Below are 19,916 nucleotides of genomic sequence, written 5' to 3'. Positions count from 1 at the left end.
TCTAATATATGGTCACCACCAGGTCACTTAGTACTACGATCTAGTGATATTACTCTTCACTTATAAATGAAAGATCTTAGGTTCAATCTCGTTAAAGGTGAATTTGAAACACAGTACTACTAGCCCATTGTGAGATTAAGTTTATCATGCATTCTTTTAGTGTAAATAATATCGTCTTTTAAAAATAAAAATTAAAAAAAAAACAGATATAGTCACCACCAAGAATAATCATCCACCAAAGGACGAAAGGAAAGGACCAATAACTGTTTGTACTTTCCTTGAATCAGGAGGTACATTAATTTAAAGGGATTCAGTGCTACTTCACGTTTCAATTTAATATTATATTGATACAAAATTGTTACAGTAACATTGTATTGGTAAATCAGGACATCACAATAGTGATGACTATGTTCACTACATGTTGCTCCTGACAATCTGAGAATCAGCGATACGTTTCGTAACATGTTTAGTTATGAGTACTCATATTATTTCAATTCCTGACTTAATACACGAGTATTTGAATTATTATGATTTCTTAATCTATAATCAAATACTTGAAATACTAATAATTCAATTGATTAGAGGATAGTTGATCTTGTAATCATCGATTTGCTCTCATATTCTATTTTGTGAGAAAAAAAAAAAATTTAAACTTAAGTGTAAAAATCGAGCATAATATCATGATCAACTAATCTAACTCGTATATCTATTATTTTATAGTACTATATTGTTCCCACCAAAAAATATCATCCACCAAAGCGAAAAATATGACCAAGAAGATTCCTTTTGAACCAGAAAGTACGCATTATATGAACAAAGATGGATAGCTTTTGGGGCGTGAAGAGAGAGAGTGTTTTTATTTCATTCTCAAGTCTCAAGTCTCAGGTCTCAACCACGTTATGCCAAACCCCCCACTCGGAATATAATGCTTTCGACTTTTTGCCTTTTTTTGGGTTTGAAGGCTCTCGTGAGTGAATAACAAATCTTGTGAGTGTAATTTATGTCAGGAGAAGAAGTTATATGTTACAAATAATTATTACAGTTTTGTCACTGTAGTTTTTCATGTGAAATAAATGGGTATGTGTGTAAATTCTTGTCGACTTGTCCTTATTTCATTGATATAGAACACCAATTACAGTCTACCCATGTTGTATGAGTTGTTTTCCTATCTTATGTTAACCGTTTTCTGTGGCAGAGCTCATACGAACTGCAATAATAGTGTTAGTTTCTATGTTGTTTTTATATTCCATCTTTTTCATAGCAAGAAGCCAAACTTCCATTCTATTTCATGGCCAGAACTTATCCTCCAACAGCCTTCACGGGTTGTCTGCAGGGTCCTTTTCACAGTTCTTATGTTTATTTTATTTTTTTATTTTTTTTGGACTTTATCATCCATCCAAAACACTTGAAGTAGGAAATAATTAGGAGGGGATTGGTTTATGTTGAGCGTATGAATTCAACATCAAGAAAAAAGAGATTTTGTATGTACTTATAAGTAATTGGGTTATTTCTATGTTGCTAATTAGTTTTATGGTAAAACCTTAACTTTCTTCATAGTATTAGAGCAGGTTGTCCATCGTGAAAAGTGCAACGGTCACACGTGCTCCACGTCACTCAGTTTGCATTGTTCACGTGTTAGACTTGAAAACTCGCTATATATGAGGGGGCGTGTTAAGAGTATGAATCTCATATCAGAAAAGAAGGGACCTTGTATACGCTTATAAGTAATTGACCTACTCTCCATTGACAATTATTTTTATGGTAAAACCTCAACTTTCTTCAGTTTACATTTAATACAACGTTACAATATTTTCAACCTTCTCAAGTGATGCATAGCAATGTGCAGCTGCAACTTATCCTGTTTTATACGTTTCAACTACATTGTGTGTAAAATCTTGTTGCGTGACATGAAAGTCTCAACATAAATTTTTTCCTCACATCGAAATTAAAATCATGAAATTACAGAAATGTAGACATTTGATGAACCTTAACAAATCAAAACATGTAACACAAATGTCCAAACCATGATTCATATAATATATACACACAGACGGTTTGTTCCATTGTTCAACTATACAAATGCAATAGACACCAACATACATGTTACCTTTTTTTAATTACAAATTCATTCATACGTTATAATATAATAGGGTAAATTAATGTGGGGGCCACGAGTTTGAGACCCGTGAATCCACGAAGTGCGTCGGCACTGGCAATCCAATCCATGTCTGTCTGGACACTAGGCTCAAGTATGAGGAGTGAAAGCGACGAGATCACGAGATTGGATGAATATATGCAAACTTCAAGAAGGTGCATCAAGAGTGGGATCCACTAACCACTTTCCTATGCAATAATAATTCAGAGGCTCAAAACCACAAATATCCTTAAAATGTCACAGGCTCATGAGTTACAAAATCTAGGAAGTTAAATTGTTAATTTGTGCCTAATAAACTACTAAACTAGGGGTGAAAATGATATTTACATATATGTGTGTGTATGATTATAAACAATATTTATTATTCTCAACCATATTACGAGAGGAGAAATTTAAACTCAAAATGCAATTGATCAAAAGAGAATTAGTGTCTTGTTCACCAAGACAATTAATTCATTAACATTGATTACTTCTGACGTCTAGATTAAATTTCCAAGTTTGGAGCACCTTGTTGAGTGAATCCCACATTAGATAAAAGAGAGATCTTGCATGTGATTGATTATAAGAGATTGGGTTACTCTCTGTATTGCTAATTAGTTTTATAGTATAACCTTAATTTTTTTCATGGTATCAGAGTCAAATTGTCTCATGTGTGAAACTCAATAGCCATATATGTTCCATGTCACGCGATTTGTATTGTTTAAGTGTTAGGCTTGAAAATTTAGCACACGTGAGAGGTAGGTAAATTATTACGTTTTATGGAAATGATATCTAAGTGAGAATTAAAAAATATAAGTTTCATTGATATTTTTCCAATAGAATATTGTATTAACTTTTTTTTTCTGGAAATGATATCTAGTGACAATTCAAGAATATTAGTAAATTAGTTTATATCTTGGTGTACCTACTTAAGTATTGTGTTTTAACAATTACATGTATAATAAGGAGTAGGTAAATTATTTTAGTTTACCTACTTATACATAAATAATGCAGTAAGTAAATTACTTTAGTAGGTAAATCAATTTATATGAAAAACGATTCCATTGAACAATGCTAGATTGTTGGAAAATTAAAAACAAATACTAAAAAAATCATTAGCATGATTAATTTGTTTCTAATGCCTTGATTGGAGTCAAAATTCAAGTGCGGGTGAGAAATAATTTAGAAGGAATGTGGCATAAGTTGTCAATCATTTGTAATAGTAAGTTACTTTTATTCTTACGTGGCAGTTTATTTGAATTTTGAGTTTTTGTTGGATGTTTATGGTGAGTTTTTTTCTAAAAAAAAATATGAGTTTTTGTTATTTTTTTTTAAATATGAGTTTTAAGGGCCTATTTGTAATGAACCCTTAATATAATCACTTGTTATAATTATAGAAGACTTAATAGATTTTGGAGAATAGACTTGCTCATGATCATGATCAGGTAATTTTTTAATAGATTTTGGAGAATAAATTATTCGTGCAAGAAACGAACTTAACAAGTGATGAAGTCATTTTTCTCCAAGTTTAAAAAGAGAGACTGTTATAACCGTTGTTCTTTATTGGTGGTAATGTAAAAGATAAAGATCATCAAAATAAATAATATTAAATACATAAAATGCAACTGAAATTTCATTTGGTGATTTGTTTTCTACGATAAGAAAAGAAAACGGTCCAATAGCAGAATAATCATGCCAACTTTTCACAACAGAACCTTAACCCTATAAATACCCCCCATTGATTTTATACTCCGCAACAACCAAAACAAATTCCAAGCTGCCTTTTATCTACAATGGAGCTGTTGGGGAGGAGTCCTATGAAAACCCAAGTAAAACGTCAAACCATCTCTCTCCCCCTCTCTTTCTATTTCATTTTCCTGCATTTTCTCACCAACCAAACATCAATTTATTATGCATTTTCTCTTCAAATTTAAGTAACTCGTCTTTTCTTTTTCATTTTTTTCACTATCCTCTTTGCATTCTAGCCGTTGGATTGAATAAATCAACGGAAAATTGAATGACAAAATTAAGGAAGGGAGTGTGTAAATCACTTTTGATAACAAAAATGCTAATGGGATTTTTTTTTTCCTTCTATTTTCCTAATTGTTTCTTAATTTCTCAGGTGATTATTAAACTAGTGCTAGTAGTACTTGTTGTGGTGGCCATGCTAAGAGGGGCTGAGAGCAGAAGGGCAAAAGGCAAAATATTTGAATCGTTTGAGTACACTGCAATGAACTGCAGAGCTCACAGTGCTTCGCTGACTGATTTTGGAGGAGTTGGAGATGGAAAGACATCAAACACAAAGGCTTTTCATGCCGCCGTCAGTCAGCTGAGCCAGTATGAAACACAGGGCGGTGCTCAGCTCTTTGTTCCGGCAGGGAAGTGGCTGACGGGGAGCTTCAACCTCACCAGCCACTTCACTCTCTATCTCCACAAGGATGCTGTTCTCCTCGCTTCTCAAGTCTCTCTCTCTCTCTCTCTCTCTTAATTTTTTTCTTTCTTCTCAAACATGCATATACACACATATTTCCCATTTGTGCATTTTAATCATGTTGAAACCATCTGTGATAAAGGGACTTAACAACAAAAAGATTAGATTTTCTTTTGTTACAACTTACATTAGAGGGATTTGGATGTTGGCTTAAATTATACAAGACTTCGACTAAAACAACACTATCTGGAGTTTAAGCGCAGACGCGTTGGTTAGAGCAAGTGTATTCTTTCTTGTGCATCCGAATTTAAATACTTTTTCACAATAATTCTGATTAGTTTCAAGTAGAATATTATTTGTATAAAAAAAATGTAGAATTTTAGTTTATCAAAAAAAGAAGGGTCCCGATTTTGAGCTCCTCTTTTGACTAATATATTACAATTTTTTTTCAGTCACGGAGTTAAAGTGTTAAAATTACCAACTTGCGAAAAAAAAAAGAAGTGTTATAGGTTTTAGATTTAGTATTAACTATCCTAAAATGACGTAGTTTTAGACGTAAGCACAGACTAATCTCCAAAAATTCCAAAATTATGTAATGAATTCGGTTGGTTTGGTTTACTAACTCAAATAATGAAATATGTCTTAGGACATTAATGAATGGCCTGTGCTCAAAGCCCTCCCATCTTACGGTCGAGGAAGAGACGCGCCAGCTGGAAGGTACACCAGTCTTATATGGGGAACAAATCTCACTGATGTCGTTGTTACAGGTAACCTAATTTATTTGATTCAATTCAATTCTAGATAGTTGCGGGATGTGAGTAGCTAGTCGACTAAATGCGTTATGCATATATCGATTAGCTAGGCATGACATCCCCAACCATCCTAATTATTTTATTTGAATAAATGACTAAATTTATTGAGGTCCTTTGATCGTTAGGTGACAATGGCACAATTGATGGGCAGGGTGAGTTCTGGTGGCAACAGTTCCACAAGAAGAAGCTAAAATACACCCGCCCTTACCTGATCGAAGTCATGTTCTCAACCGATGTCCAAATCTCAAACCTAACTCTCCTAAATTCTCCATCATGGAATGTCCATCCTGTTTATAGCAGGTAACCAAACATGCCTACCCACCAAAAGAAACTTTTTGTGATGCATTTTATTAATTGTCGCCCAAGTGCATGTAAGTGGCCTACCAGCTGTTGATGCATTGTGAAATCAACTTGCATCAATAGTTGACTGTCACTCATGAGCATGTACGAGTTCAGCCACATGGCACTCAATCATCGGCCTGATTAGTCTTTTCAAAGTTTTCAAGGTTATCTTATGATTAAGATTTTGAAATTATGCAGTAATATTCTCGTGAAAGGGATTACTATTATAGCTCCAATTTCATCTCCAAACACAGACGGTATCAACCCAGGTTAGTCAACTGTAACATCATCTGCAGACCTTGTCATGTTCAGTGGTTCCCCTCTCCACCGAAATTCAAATCTCGCTTTTCGTGGTTTAGATTAAATTATATTTACTTTAGCCACAACAGTACTAGACTTTTACTTTTTTCAACTGAATCATTAAGTGGCCAAATTATGCCTAATGGGGTCCAATTAAGTACATAATTATCATTAAAAATATACTAATTCATTAATTTTTTTGGCAATTTCAAATGCAGATTCTTGCACCAATACAAGAATTGAAGACTGCTACATAGTCTCTGGGGATGATTGTGTAGCTGTTAAGAGCGGTTGGGATGAGTACGGAATTGCATTTGGAATGCCTACAAAACAACTAGTAGTCCGACGTCTCACATGCATTTCGCCCTACAGCGCCACCATTGCCCTAGGCAGTGAAATGTCCGGCGGGATCCAAGACGTCCGAGCTGAAGACATAGTGGCCATCCATACCGAATCGGGTGTCCGGATCAAGACCGCCGTAGGGCGAGGAGGGTACGTGAAAGACATATACGCGAGGAGATTCACCATGCACACAATGAAATGGGCGTTTTGGATGACCGGCAATTACGGGTCACATGCTGATGACAAATATGATAAAAATGCACTGCCTGAGATCAAAAATATTAACTACAGGGACATGGTGGCCGATAATGTCACAATGGCTGCAAGGTTGGAAGGCATTGCGGACCACCCGTTTACCGGGATTTGCATCTCGAATGTGACGATTGGACTGGCGGTGAAGGCGAAGAAGCAGCCATGGACGTGCACCGACATTGAGGGGATCACAAGCGGCGTGACTCCTCGCCCTTGTGATCTGCTGCCGGATCAGGGTGCTGAGAAAGCCAAAGCTTGTGATTTTCCTGCAGATGATCTGCCGATTGACCGGGTAGAGCTCAAACAGTGTACATATAGGATGAGCTCTCTGTAAACAATCCTAAGATCGTGTACCATTACTATGTTTTTCAGTCTTCTGGAAAAAGCTAAACTATCAGACCGCCATAAAACTTTGCCATGTTTTCCCTCCAGCAATATTTCGGTTACATGATTTCGGAAGTGAAATGATTGCCGCATACCCTCTTTCTTCTTCGACGCACCCCTGTTTGGTTTTGTCCCCCCGATTCTCCTTTCTTTTGTTCAATGCAAATGCTAAAAATAAACATGGGTGCGGAGGAGAAAAAAGTGTGCGCAAACCACTCCCCTTTCGTAAAAGAAAAGGGCCTGTCAAACTTTCGGTAACTTATCTTGGTAACAAATATGAACACTATCTGAAATTTCAGATGCCATTGACAGTAGTTTCTAAGCAAGCATTTTATTAGATTTTCCCAAGACAGCAGAGCACGGAATTGTCTCGTAGGAGTCTTAACAACGGAAACAAACTTGAAGGCAAAACAAAATATACACAGAATCAAAGATTTTTCATTACAAACATCCACATTCAGACCTAGCATTCTAAACAGATATAACTGCAACACCGTCGGGCCTTACAACGGTGCTGGGTGATAGTCCTCATCGGATTATAAGCTGCTAACCAGCACAAACCTGCACCAATGAGCGATTGGAACTCTAGAGAATCACAGATTAGTAGATTACACCGACTAGGCAGCCTTGAGATTCAGCTAATGACCCCTTTCACACATTTGACAATTACAGAATCCAAAAACATGTCATTGCAATCAGTTTTGAGATTAGTTTCTAAGAGTATACAACAGATTATATCATGATCCTCATTGAATTGGATCTGGATTGAACCTTACGGACTCTCTCCAGATGAGCTCCTTGATGTTCTCTTCAGTAAACGAGGGTTGCTCAAAATCAAAATTGAAAGGCATTGGGCAGACAGGCTCCTCGTTGATATCATGAAGAGGCGCCAAGTATGGGTGGGAAAGAGCCTCATCAACTACAAAGTACCGGAGAGAAAAACAACCGTCAATGCTATTAATAAGTTCTGTGACAAAAGTTACTGCAGAACTCCGTATTTGAGAATTACAAAACATGCACTGCTGTTTCTTGAATTAAATATCACAACATGTTTCCGCCAAAAGACACAAGAATAGTAACTGGTAAGTTCCAGTTCATTGGAATCCTGCAGAACTCTGAGATCCTTAATATCATTTATGTCATAACTAAACTGGTTGAAGTGCAATACAATAGCTAAGTATACCTGTAATGCGCCTGTTTGGGTCAAAGATAAGCATCTTCTCCAGCAAATCTATAGAGCTAGGAGACATATTAGGAAACCCGAGCGAGAAGCTCCGCTTTGGGTACTGAGGTAGCTGTCGAACATATCTTCGAGCATTATCACTTCGTAAAAATCCAAGGCTGGAGTCATCAGGTGAGCCTAAGAGCTGTTGGACACAAAAGGAAAACATTGCACCAGTTGGCCAAGATCATTTGAATGATTATTATTATGAAACATGTTCATTGTCTATTTCTCACCCATAAATATAGAGACTAATCTTATTAGAAATTCATTATTAATATTAGTCAGAGAATCAGTACTGTTTATGCACTGTCTGACTTGAAACTCGAAACATAACCATATTTAAATCAGATGGAACCTCTTCCGCATGTTAAGTGGAAAAAAGGTTTTTGGAGATTTCTCGTTCAAAGTAGACATGTTAGTAATGTAGAAATCAGCGAGAAAGACCTAGAAACCATATACCTCTGTTATGAGTCTCAGCTGATGTACATAATCTTTGCCAGGGAATAGGGGTTTTCTGGTCATGATTTCACCTAGAATGCAACCTACAGACCATATATCAATTGCTGCAGTGTACTCCGAACAATTAAGCAGCAATTCTGGTGCACGGTACCAACGAGTAACAACATACTCAGTCATGAAATCAGTTTCGGATGTTGTCCTGGCAAGACCAAAATCTCCAATCTTAAGGTCACAATTTGCATTCATGAACAAATTGCTGGGCTTTAAATCACGATGCAAAACACCAGCTGAATGTACATATTTGAGCCCTCGTAACAATTGATACAGAAAGTACTGCAAAGGTGGAATTTAAACATATTAGTGAGACCTCAGGCGTGTAAAACAGAAATCATGATCATGAGAATGGTTGATAATCAAGGTTATGCGGAGAATTTTTCTTAACTAGCGCAAGTAACAATTTCTATATTATAGTCATTCCAAAGAACACTTGCAATGAAATGTAGATCCATCTTTCAAGTTCCCACAAAAGAATAAAAGAAACATGCCATCTCATTGATCAACGAGTTAACAAAGCAAAGGAACCTTGTTTTTAAGTTGAGAAGATCATTTCTCACAATTTATTATCAAGCTATAGAAAGACGGAGTGTGTGTACATATAAAACTGAGTGGTGAAAAGGAGTGTGTGTACCATATTCATTAGTTGCTTAATTCAACCTACATCAGTGACAAGCATGTATTGCCATCACCAGTAACCTAACAAATAGAATCTGGAATCCAACTGTGGGATCTTGGTCGTTTAAACAAACAAACAAAAAAGGAATTAATGTCAACAGCTTATAACCCTCCTGATGATGCTCATTTATATATACGACAAGAACGTTTATTTATATTCAAATGGCATTGCAAACAAAATATACATCAAGAGAAAAAGATTTTAAAAAAAGAAGACTTTCCATGGGATGCTCAACAATACTAACTACAAGAATCAAATGGCTCGCAAGTATAACATAAACAGATTGACCAAAAACAAGGAAAACAAAAATTAAGAAAAGAAGGCCAACCCGACAATGATCATCATTCAAAGGTTGGTTGGACCGTATAATCTGATGAAGATCAGTGTCCATTAATTCATAAACAATGTAGACATCATTGAAGTTCTCCTTCTGTGGAGGCCGTATGATGTCTTTGATGGCAATAACCTGCAGAAAGAACTAACTTGTGAGCTGTTGACTCCAGAAACACATGAAACATTCTCAAGTTTTTGATCAATATATGTGCAAACAGGGAGAATTGAGTCCGTGGGAGATTTCATTTAGGTGCTAAAGACAGGGCTTATTGCAGTAAAACATTTCCCAAACACGAAAAAACAATTATTTAGATGCTAAAGGAAGTGTTTTACTGCATACTATAGCTAAAATTCTTTACGCGTATGTTCAAGAAAAAACAATTAATTTAAGGGGCCAAACACAAAAGATCTGCAAGCCCTGTTACATAGGATGTACATAAATGACAAAAGAGCTCCTCATGGAACATGAACAGCAAAAGGTCACAAAAAAAATTACATTTTCATGATCCATGTGCCGAAGAAGTTTAATTTCTCGTAAAGTCCTTTTGGCATCTATTCTGTTGTCAAATGCATTACCAATCTTCTTAATGGCAACCTCCTCATGAGTCTCAGCGTTGACAGCAGCACTGGATGCAACAAGAAAAATCATCTACTTTCAAATTTGTTATAACAGCATACGATGTAAGTCAAATGAATAGAAAACAAAATTCTTATTGATAAACATCCTTCACCCGACCAAAAATAAAGATTGCCTGAGACACACTACTTCACTAAGCCACTATAAGATTGAGACATATATCAAGAATGAGTCAATTTCAGTAACCGAAAGAAGGGGCAAGGAGAGACAAAAAACGATATGGGTGGAATTTGCAAGGAAGGATTTCAATTAGAGATGGAATGAATATTGGAGCTATGAGTAGGCTCATAGGCAAAAACATTCACGTTGACAACCCAAAATAACATGGAATACAACTTCACGTGGTCAATCCTGATTTTCTAGGATAATGGCTTAGTTGAGCTCAGCAGAGCGTATATCTTGTGGACTGAAATTTCCACCCAAAGGATACATAGCACATCACTAAACCCAGCTTAGAGACACAAATCAACAACTTCAAAATCTCATTTAGATCACACAGAAATATGAATAAAACTCAATTACTGTACACAAGCAAACTGACTAAGCTTCCATACACCCTAAGTTCTTTCCTGATTACATACACAAAATCCCCCAACCAACAAAACCTCCCTACCACAAAATACCGAAAATCGCACTAACTCCACAAGAAAACAAAACCCGCAAAAACAATCTCTAACAAACGCAAATAAATATCCATAGTAAAATCTCCAAAATACCAAAATCCACATAATGCTTAGATTAAAATTTCGATCAGAGTCAGAAAGTGCTTTTCCCGCTTCTTGAACCAAACTAACTCAAATCAATTTTCGATCAAAAATCGATACTTCCAAAGCAAACCCAATAAACAATTCAAGCAAAAGCAATCAAACCATCAAAAGCAAATCCAAAGATAACAAATTTAAACTGAAAGCTCAAAACCCAGTAAAGATTCAATCTTACCAGACGATACCATAAGCACCTCTGCCGACGGGCCGAAGGGGCGGGACGTACTTCCTGGAAACTTCAAAGATGTTGCCATAGACATTGTACTGAACGTAGCGTCCATGGGTCAGCACCCCTCTGATGTTGTGGTCACCTGCTGAAGCAGAGCTCGAGTCCATGGTCAACCCGGGGGGTCCGAATCCGAAACGGGTGGAAACCCAGATAGGATTTCGAGTCTAGAAAGGTGAGCAAGAGAGAGAGAGAGAGAGAGTTGTGGAGGAGAGCTGCTGCTAATGTGAAGTTTGGAAAGGTTTTAACATTGTTTTGGGGTGGTTTTTGGGGAAATTCCAGAGAAATGGAGGGTGGAGAGAGAGAGCGAGGGAGGCGGTTATGACCTGGAGAAACTTGGGTGACCCGTGAAGAAACAAAATGGACCTTTTACTTTTCTTTTTTGTGAGGTTTTGGTGTGGCGTCTGTGATTTTCTGGGATGACCATCATTTTTCCTACTTTTTCTTTGTTTAGATCAAAAGTACGGGAAATTTTTCATTATTACGGAAACACAAGTGCTACGTGACGTAATTTTATATAAATTGTAAGAAATTTTATTTTTTAAATTATTAATTTTTTAACACACATATCTTATTATTTATATAATAACACGTGGTATTACGCTGAAAAAACTCTTCAAAAATATAATCAAAATTTAAATGGCGTGTTAGGTTTTGAACTTTTGAGAATCAATCTTGGGAATAGTCAGAACTCAGAAGTCTTCTCGTGTAGTGTAGAAGAATTTTCTTTTACATTTTGGGGTTTTTTCTTTCCACCACCAAAAGTTACCTTGACCCCAATGTTCTTGTTTTGAAAAATGTTAAAAAAAAATAATAATAATAATAATAATAAAACGTATGGCTCTTGAATCGCATTCTTATGTTGGGGCATATTATTGGTTGTGATAGGGATAGAGTTAATTGTGATTGAGCAGGGATATTAAATGTGATAGTAGTGATTAGGTTGTAATGCATGATGTAACTGGAAAAGCATGCATGATGTAACTGGAAAAGCATACCCTTTGAAAAAAGGGGCATTGAAAGGTGGTGGGTAGGGGTTGGAATATGCAATGTTGATAGCGATATTGTGTGCACTATGGAAAAGGAAAGTCTTGCTTTCACATTGCAACTTGGTCTTGGTGCTAGGTTGCTTGGTTGCTTAATGCTTGGCAGGCTATTAATTTAATTGAAAAGAAAGAGGTTTTTTTTTTTTTTTTTTTTAACAAACAATATTATTTTATTAAGAGGGTGGGAAAGTGGATTAAGTCTCATAATAGGCTAACAATAATGTGGTTCAAATTTATCTTTGGCGAGAATCAAACTTAAAGGCCAATTTGGAATTGCTGTACTTTTTTAATAAATTGTTTTTGATGCGTTTTAAGAAGAATCAACTACAAAATAAAGTTTAATAAATTGTAGTTGTAAAAATGTTGTGAGTATGAAAAGCAATGTAAAAATAATGTCTAAAATGATAAATAATGTCATTTTTTTAATTTAATGAGCTTATTACACAAATTAAAAATATTATAAAGGCTCAACTTTGCATTTTATTAAAGCAACTTACATACTGCTTTTAAAAGCTGCTGCCTGGAAGCCATTGCTTTTAAACTACGCAATATATTTTAGTTTTACCACACACTTTTTTTCCTGCTTAACTTTAAAGTGAAGTAGCTTTAAGTAAAAAAAAACAATAACAAACTAAGCCTAAAACCTCTCCACTTACCAGTGAAAAAGAATATCATTAGATTATAGTATTTAGTGGCAAAAGAAAGAGATTACTCTCTGCTCTGCTTAATTGAAACGCAAATGATTCAACCTAAACCTTCGAGTCTTTTGAGTCTTGTCTGGGGCAAGCAATATCATATATACAAACTATATTCAGTCATTGACTGTGGGGAGGAAAATTCTTCGACGAATCGTATATACAAACTATCTTCAGTCATTGACTGTGGGGAGGAAAATTCTTCGACGAATCGTATATACAAACTATCTTCAGTCGTTGACTGTGGGGTGGAAAATTCTTCGACGGAGGAAAATTCTTCGACGAATCGTATATACAAACTATCTTCAGTCATTGACTCTGGGGAGGAAAATTCTTCGACGAATCGTATATACAAACCATCTTCAGTCATTGAAGGGCACTCTGAACTTGCAATGCCCTCTGGAAATTCTGGAATATCATACAAAGGACACATTGTATTAACATCGTCCGATGGCAAAACGCACACCAAAGTCATGTCCATAAAAGTTCAACACATCAAATACCTGTTTGCCACACCGAGAGAGAAACTTCCTGCCTGTAATCATCCGCGGCGCAAGCTAGACATCAAAAGTTTGTTAGAGAAGTAACTTTGGTAGTTCTTACAACCAAGTAGGAAACATAGTTTCCCCTACTGAACAGAACAACGCGGTCGAATAGCAGGCAATCACGATTTCAAACCAAACCCTTTCATATATCATTAGCAATCCATAGTACACCATTACACTTATACAAGCCAGTACAATAAAAATAACTACATACTGATTACAACACACCATACAAGATGGTATACTTACAAAAAACAGAAAACATAAAGCCCCATACCTAAAACCATCTTTATAAATAAGCGATGTTAGCTTTGCTAAGATCATTTTCATCTCACAAACTGACCTTCCACATTTCCCATCAGCATCCGTTCTGAGACTGCTCCACCTGATCTTAGTTTGGAAAGCAATGTGTCACGCCCGGCTAACAGGATTTGGAAAAATCCATCAACTTCCTTTGTAAGAAGATCGAGCCCTTGGGAGAGTTTCTGTGCCTTCCTGTCTAAGTCTGAAATAGAATTCTTGAATGCATTCCCTTCAGCAAGGTCAACGCCATCTTGGATCTCGGGATACATTTCCTTGACAGTATCATCAACTGCTTCCAGCTCTTTCAGTACCATGACTCTTCCACTAGAAAATACATTTCTAATTTCCCCATTTACAATACCCTGTAAATCGTTAAACGCTTGAGCCCACAAATATGTATCAGCGACATTCAAATCTAACAACTTCTTTGCAGAACCAGAAAAGGCGGCAGCAAAGACACTGCAAACAGATATTGTCAACACCTTCACTCCATACATAGCACGCATCAAAAGTTTCCCTTTGGCTGAGTTCTTAACTTTTGGCAGATCAAGGGATTCCACAAGCTTATCTAAAATGGTGCTACAGTTCTCAACTCTAGGGTTTTTTGAACTAATATGATGCCTCCAGCCATCAAGTGAGGAACGGGCCCGAATAAATTTGTCTGAAGCAGTTGAATCCAAATTATGCAAGACGCACTGAAGATAAAGATGCCCCTGGTTTAAACGTGAGATCTCAGAGCTAAAAGCAATGCATACATCAAGCAACTTCACACTGATGTCCAAGTACACATCAATCCATTTCTCGTCCCAGTTACTAACAGGGAGATCAATTTCAGCTATGAGGGATTTTATGTCATTATGAGTTCCACAAAGAGACTCCATAGCTAATTTCATCCATGACAAGCTGAGGACATCATCCTTGTCTTTTGGGTTAAGCTTTCTTAGCCTCCCAGCCAATGTTTCCTCAAACGTGTTCAACAGTCCAACAAGCCTTGGAGACAGTTGGGAACCCTTTGATGCAATCATCTTAAAAGGATTTCCAAAATGGAAGAATGGTCGGTGTGGTTCCTGTGGACGACTCATTATTGTGTATTTACTGCAAGATGAAGAAAATGTAATCAGATATCGTATGGGAAATCAACCTCAAAAGGCATCCAAAACCAAAAGTGGGGAAGACATAAACATGATGAGACATCACATTGTAAATCAGCCTCATCAAGTCCTCCAGGGAACATGTTAGAGTAAAAGGCCACATAAACATTGCAAAATTAGGTCTCTTTGGAAGCCGATTGTCAACCTCCATCCATAGTGATGTCTTGCATATTGCAAGACTGCTCACTACATGTGCTCTAGTCATCCCGGAGATGACAGCAGGAGACACAATGATTTTAACAAACATATAACGCAGCCTTCCACCTGATTCCAGGCAGAAGAATAACAAAATTATGTTAACAACCAACTAGGCAGTAATCACCGAAAACATACCCCTAATTGAGTTGACAAGATCAGCTGCAAATAAATAAACCCAAATACACAAGTACTCTCTGTTCATTCTTCCATTTAACAGCATGCCATTTCAACAGTTTAAACAAAACTTGACATATGCCCGATCAGTAATTTAGCACTCGTCAAGCAACTTTCGTAATAAACTTAGCTGAGTTTCGCTTATATACAAAATAACAAGCTATGACCCCCTCCCCCAAACCACAAACAAATAAATCCTCTTGTATTATGCTTCTCTTTACAGAAAGACGAAAAACAGTTGAGCTCAACCTTGGGTGAAATTCTGTGTTCCACCGATAGAACCAAAATACAACAAAGCAATGCAAAATCTGTATGAAATGAAGATAAAAATTAGTAACATGCTTTCCTACCTATTTTCTCATTTTCTGCCATTTCATACGGTACTAAACGGGCGGTGAACAATTACCCAAATTGAAAATCCTACCCATACCTAATTAAAAACAAAACCCCCAAATTTCTACCATAAGTTTTTAATTTTCAAGTCACAAACTTCAATACCACAAATTATAAGCTTCTAAAACAAAATTGAACAAAAATTAAAGCTAACCCAATCAAATCACATGCATATACAAGATTTTACATATCAGATATACAAGCATATACAAACAACAAATACATACACAAAAATTAAAAATTTAACATTTCTAGGCATAGATCACTCACCTAACCGTTAGATCTTCAGAAATCTACACCGATCTTTGAGAAATTGGAAACCAAAAACCCTAAACCTAAAGTCAATCTAAGCGAAACAAGAATTGAAAAAATGGAAATTTGAAAGCCTTTTACCCTAATTATACTATAAACACATCACAAGAGAGAGGTAGAGAGAGGTAGAGAGAGGGGGTCCGTACCTGATTCAGAGGAGAAATCGAGAAATTTCGATGAAAGTTTCGAGCGTCGGCGACTCGGCTTTTGCTGTCTTCGTTGAAAATGTGAGGCTGCTGAGAAGCTGCGGTATACAAGTGGGTGAGTGACAGTGATAGGCTCACCCGAGGATGTACGGGGAGAGGGCCACGTGGTAGTGGGTGATATTTCCGTTGAGCTTCGAAGACCTTCGGTAGTTATGCTGGGGTTGCACGTAGTGTACTGTTGTCTCTCTGTTAATAGACGGTTTTGATTGGTGCACGAAACGCGGCCGGGTTATGTGGTTGTGATCACGAGAAGAACGGTCTTGATTGATAATTGGCTGAGGGTGGGATTTGTTTTGGGCCTTTGGGCTTCGGCCCGCCAGATCGTTTGTTCTTTTCTTTTTTTTGGTCAAACGATATATTTTGTTAGATTAGCCAACGATAGAGTTTAAACTCACGCCGTTATGTAATGACTCAACATCTTTCTGCTATATCGTTAAAGGAAAAAGAATGGGAAGTGACTTTTCCATTTCCATGCATATTTTCCCCTTGTACATGATTACTTTTTATTTTTTCATTAAATAAATTAGATTACAAAAATGAATAGATGTATACCAAAAGGGTAATGCTAAGTAGGTTAAATTTGAAAACTAAATGATGTATCACTAATTAAAAAAAATAAGTACGTTAATCAACAATCAAGTAATAATCTAGAGCTCATTTGGATGTGCTTTTAAAATGACTGAAAGCGTTTTTGGTGAAAATATTTTTGGAAACAATCCTGAGTAAAATTGTTAGTAAATCTTAGAAAAAAGAAAGTGCTTTTGGAACCTAAAAATATTTTTCCTAAAAGCGCTTTCAGTCATTTTAAAAGCACATCCAAACGAGCACCTAATCTTCAGTTTCTATGTCATTTAGTTTACAAAGCCTACACATTTAATCTCCCTCTCATTACCCATACAAAAATCATTTCTTAAAATGAAAAGCTTTTCTAATGTTTAAAACTAGGGTTTTTTTTTTTTTTTTTTTTTTTTTTTGGGATACGAGTGTTACTAACACTCGGAAGGGGAGAAAAGAACACATGACCTCAAATGTATGAGTAACCCTTTGAGTTACAAACCTCTTATAATCTGCATATGTCATTTAGCATAAGCTTTACATATTCCAAATTTTGATTTATGATACAGAGAAACTTGCAAGTTATTATCACTCGTGGGGTAATAATTGTACAATGGTGATGAAGCTCGCGATGGTGAAAAAAACTATGATGTGTGCAACTTATTATGAAAGATGAATCGTGGTACAAAAAGTATTAATTTGGCTCCTTAATGGATGAGGAGGAGTTCTTTCTTAATTCAATTCGTGGCCGATTCATAAAACTTTGGCTTATGATCGGAATTGTTAGATTGTGTAAATCACTCATTAAAAGTCACCTTTGCAAAAAAAAAAAAAAAAAAAAAAATCATTAAAATATGAGATCATTTAGTCATTAACCTATGTAAAAACAAATAGAGGGATTAAGTAAAAACATTATGAACCCTCCATTTATTTGCTACAGTTGATTGACTAAAAGATTTTAGTTTCAATTATTTTTTGTAGAAATAATCTTTACATACTGATTTATAATATAAACGGTTTCATTTATAAACATAAAATTATGTAAATTGAGGACGAACTGTTCCTCAATCTTAAGGATCCAAACTGCTCTCGATCAGTCCAAAATTGAGAAGAAATTGTAGTTCAAATGATCAAAAGCATTGATCTTTACAACCTTCATATCTCACTACCATTTGTATTAAGAAAATTGTGTCGTCCTAAATCCGAAGAAATATTTGTATAATGTAATAGTATCGTAAGGCTAATATAACCAAGGTTTTTGATAATATTTCTTAGAAACAAGCGATGTTAGGAATGAGAGAACTTAGACAAATCTCTCATCTAATCCTGAGAGGCATAGATAAACTTTCTTAAATAGTTGAGTCTCGAGTTCTAGTGTTTGTGGTGCCTACAACGTGCAAATCACTGTTAGATCAAAAAATGCGATTGGTGCTTCTAAATAAAGAACCATTGAGTCAACAATTGTATTTGTAAATAAACCTCATCGATAGTTAATCTAACAAAATGTATCGTTTAAAGAAAAAAAACCAATTGTATTAGAAAAGATTTGATAGGAATTTTACCACCTGCAAAAGTAGAAATAAAAATACTTAAAGGTACTTGCAAGAGAACAAGATAATTGTAGTATAAACGGCTTAATTGAATGAATAATTTGTGTAAAAATCAAATATTAATTAATTATTTGAAAACAAAGTTTAGAAAAGATTGATTTTGTGACTTAAAATAATAAAAACGAATTTAATTATAAAAAAAAAAACAAATTAAGAAATCAACTAGAAAATAATTTAAAGAAAATCAATTAGTAAAAGCACTAGGGTTCCACCATCACCTTAACAATCCTACGTAATTCTCCCAATCACTTATGAATTACCCATGAATATTTTGAAAGTTAGGTTTTCCTAATATATATCCTAGTTGGAACCTCCAATATAGAATGTATATCTCACATGCAACCCGTCCGGACGTTCAGATCAAATATAAACATGAAAGACTCATTAAGCTTTGTGAAAACCCTTTGAAAAACCATGCAACCCTTAGGACGTGATGTTCATCCTAAGTGAATTTACAATTATTAACCACAAGAAGCCAACGCCAATTTCAGGGAACCTTCCGATTCAAATTACTTTTCTAAATATTTTAATGGTCGAGAATCACTATGACAATTAGATAGTTTAAAACAATGATTAATAATTCAAAACATGCATGCATAATATCATAAGTAAATTGAAAATAAACTACATATTCTTACTAAGGCTCATGGTCGCACCCTAGCAAAAGAGACTAGTTACGATTAAGCATAAAACAAAATATTATTAAGAATGTGACATCCCACATCGCCCAGGGGAGTGATCCTTAAATGTATATTCTCATCCCTACCTAGCACGAGGCCTTTTGGGAGCTCACTGGCTTCGGGTTCCGTAGGAACTCCGAAGTTAAGCGAGAAGGGGGCTAGAGCAATCCCATGATGGGTGACCCACTGGGAAGTTGCTCGTGAGTTCCCAAAAACAAAACCGTGAGGGAATGGTAAGCCCAAAGCGGACAATATCGTGCTACGGTGGTGGAGCGGGCCCGGGAAGTGATCCGTTCCGGGCCGGGATATGACAATTTGGTATCAGAGCCTAACCCTGGTCGTGGTGTGCCGACGTGGACGTCGGGCCCCTAAGGGGGTGGATTGTGACATCCCACATCGCCCAGGGGAGTGATCCTTAAATGTATATTCACATCTCTACCTAGCACGAGGCCTTTTGGGAGCTCACTGGCTTCGGGTTCCGTAGGAACTCCGAAGTTAAGCGAGGAGGGGGCTAGAGCAATCCCATGATGGGTGACCCACTGGGAAGTTGCTCGTGAGTTCCCAAAAACAAAACCGTGAGGGAATGGTAAGCCCAAAGCGGACAATATCGTGCTACGGTGGTGGAGCGGGCCCGGAAAGTGATCCGGGTCGGGATGTGACAATTTGGTATCAGA

General features: G+C 36.3%; 2 protein-coding genes, 1 long non-coding RNA gene and 1 pseudogene across 7 annotated transcripts; 1 reads left to right on the top strand and 3 right to left on the bottom strand.

Annotated features, from left to right (window-relative positions):
- The first annotated feature begins 3,593 nt into the window (after window positions 1-3,593).
- On the top strand, window positions 3,594-7,089 carry LOC137721246 (putative polygalacturonase). The gene is made up of 6 exons (XM_068460348.2): window positions 3,594-3,963; window positions 4,257-4,595; window positions 5,212-5,332; window positions 5,503-5,677; window positions 5,918-5,988; window positions 6,238-7,089. Exons 1-6 carry the CDS (start codon window positions 3,928-3,930, stop codon window positions 6,945-6,947), a joined length of 1,452 nt encoding a protein of 483 aa, XP_068316449.2. The 5' UTR covers window positions 3,594-3,927; the 3' UTR covers window positions 6,948-7,089.
- Window positions 7,090-7,415: 326 nt separating this feature from the next.
- Window positions 7,416-11,731, bottom strand: LOC137721247 (mitogen-activated protein kinase homolog MMK2-like; annotated as a pseudogene). The gene is made up of 6 exons (XR_015964347.1): window positions 11,324-11,731; window positions 10,244-10,373; window positions 9,743-9,880; window positions 8,682-9,014; window positions 8,181-8,364; window positions 7,416-7,916 (listed from the first exon to the last, which is right to left on the bottom strand). The product of XR_015964347.1 is annotated as a mitogen-activated protein kinase homolog MMK2-like (transcript).
- A 1,376-nt stretch (window positions 11,732-13,107) lies between these two features.
- Window positions 13,108-13,753, bottom strand: LOC148699148 (uncharacterized). The gene is made up of 2 exons (XR_015964345.1): window positions 13,619-13,753; window positions 13,108-13,523 (listed from the first exon to the last, which is right to left on the bottom strand). It is a non-coding gene; the product is annotated as an uncharacterized LOC148699148 (long non-coding RNA).
- A 32-nt stretch (window positions 13,754-13,785) lies between these two features.
- On the bottom strand, window positions 13,786-16,574 carry LOC137720304 (protein BPS1, chloroplastic). Of its 4 annotated transcripts, none has more exons than XM_088697182.1 (3): window positions 16,338-16,420; window positions 15,260-15,378; window positions 13,786-15,058 (listed from the first exon to the last, which is right to left on the bottom strand). In XM_088697182.1, exon 3 carries the CDS (start codon window positions 15,043-15,045, stop codon window positions 13,987-13,989), a length of 1,059 nt encoding a protein of 352 aa, XP_088553308.1. In that variant the 5' UTR covers window positions 15,046-15,058; window positions 15,260-15,378; window positions 16,338-16,420; the 3' UTR covers window positions 13,786-13,986. The 4 variants fall into 4 exon arrangements, with proteins under 4 accessions (XP_088553308.1, XP_088553310.1, XP_068315455.2 ...); XM_088697184.1 differs by lacking the exon at window positions 16,338-16,420 and adding an exon at window positions 16,150-16,270; XM_068459354.2 differs by lacking the exon at window positions 15,260-15,378 and having other exon boundaries at window positions 16,338-16,574.
- Window positions 16,575-19,916: the final 3,342 nt, after the last annotated feature.

This window comes from Pyrus communis, chromosome 1 (genome assembly GCF_041283825.1).
Source record: "Pyrus communis isolate YQ-2024b chromosome 1, ASM4128382v1, whole genome shotgun sequence".
Classification (NCBI taxonomy): domain Eukaryota; kingdom Viridiplantae; phylum Streptophyta; class Magnoliopsida; order Rosales; family Rosaceae; genus Pyrus; species Pyrus communis.
This window is presented reverse-complemented; position numbering and strand designations above follow the sequence as displayed.

Coding starts and splice junctions, on each gene's coding strand:
- LOC137721246 (XM_068460348.2), top strand. CDS start 3,928: ATGGAGCTGTTGGGGAGGAGTCCTATGAAAACCCAA. Junction 5,333..5,502: donor CACTGATGTCGTTGTTACAG/GTAACCTAATTT, acceptor TTTGATCGTTAG/GTGACAATGGCACAATTGAT. Junction 5,678..5,917: donor GTCCATCCTGTTTATAGCAG/GTAACCAAACAT, acceptor GAAATTATGCAG/TAATATTCTCGTGAAAGGGA.
- LOC137720304 (XM_068459354.2), bottom strand. CDS start 15,045: ATGAGTCGTCCACAGGAACCACACCGACCATTCTTCCATTTTGGAAAT.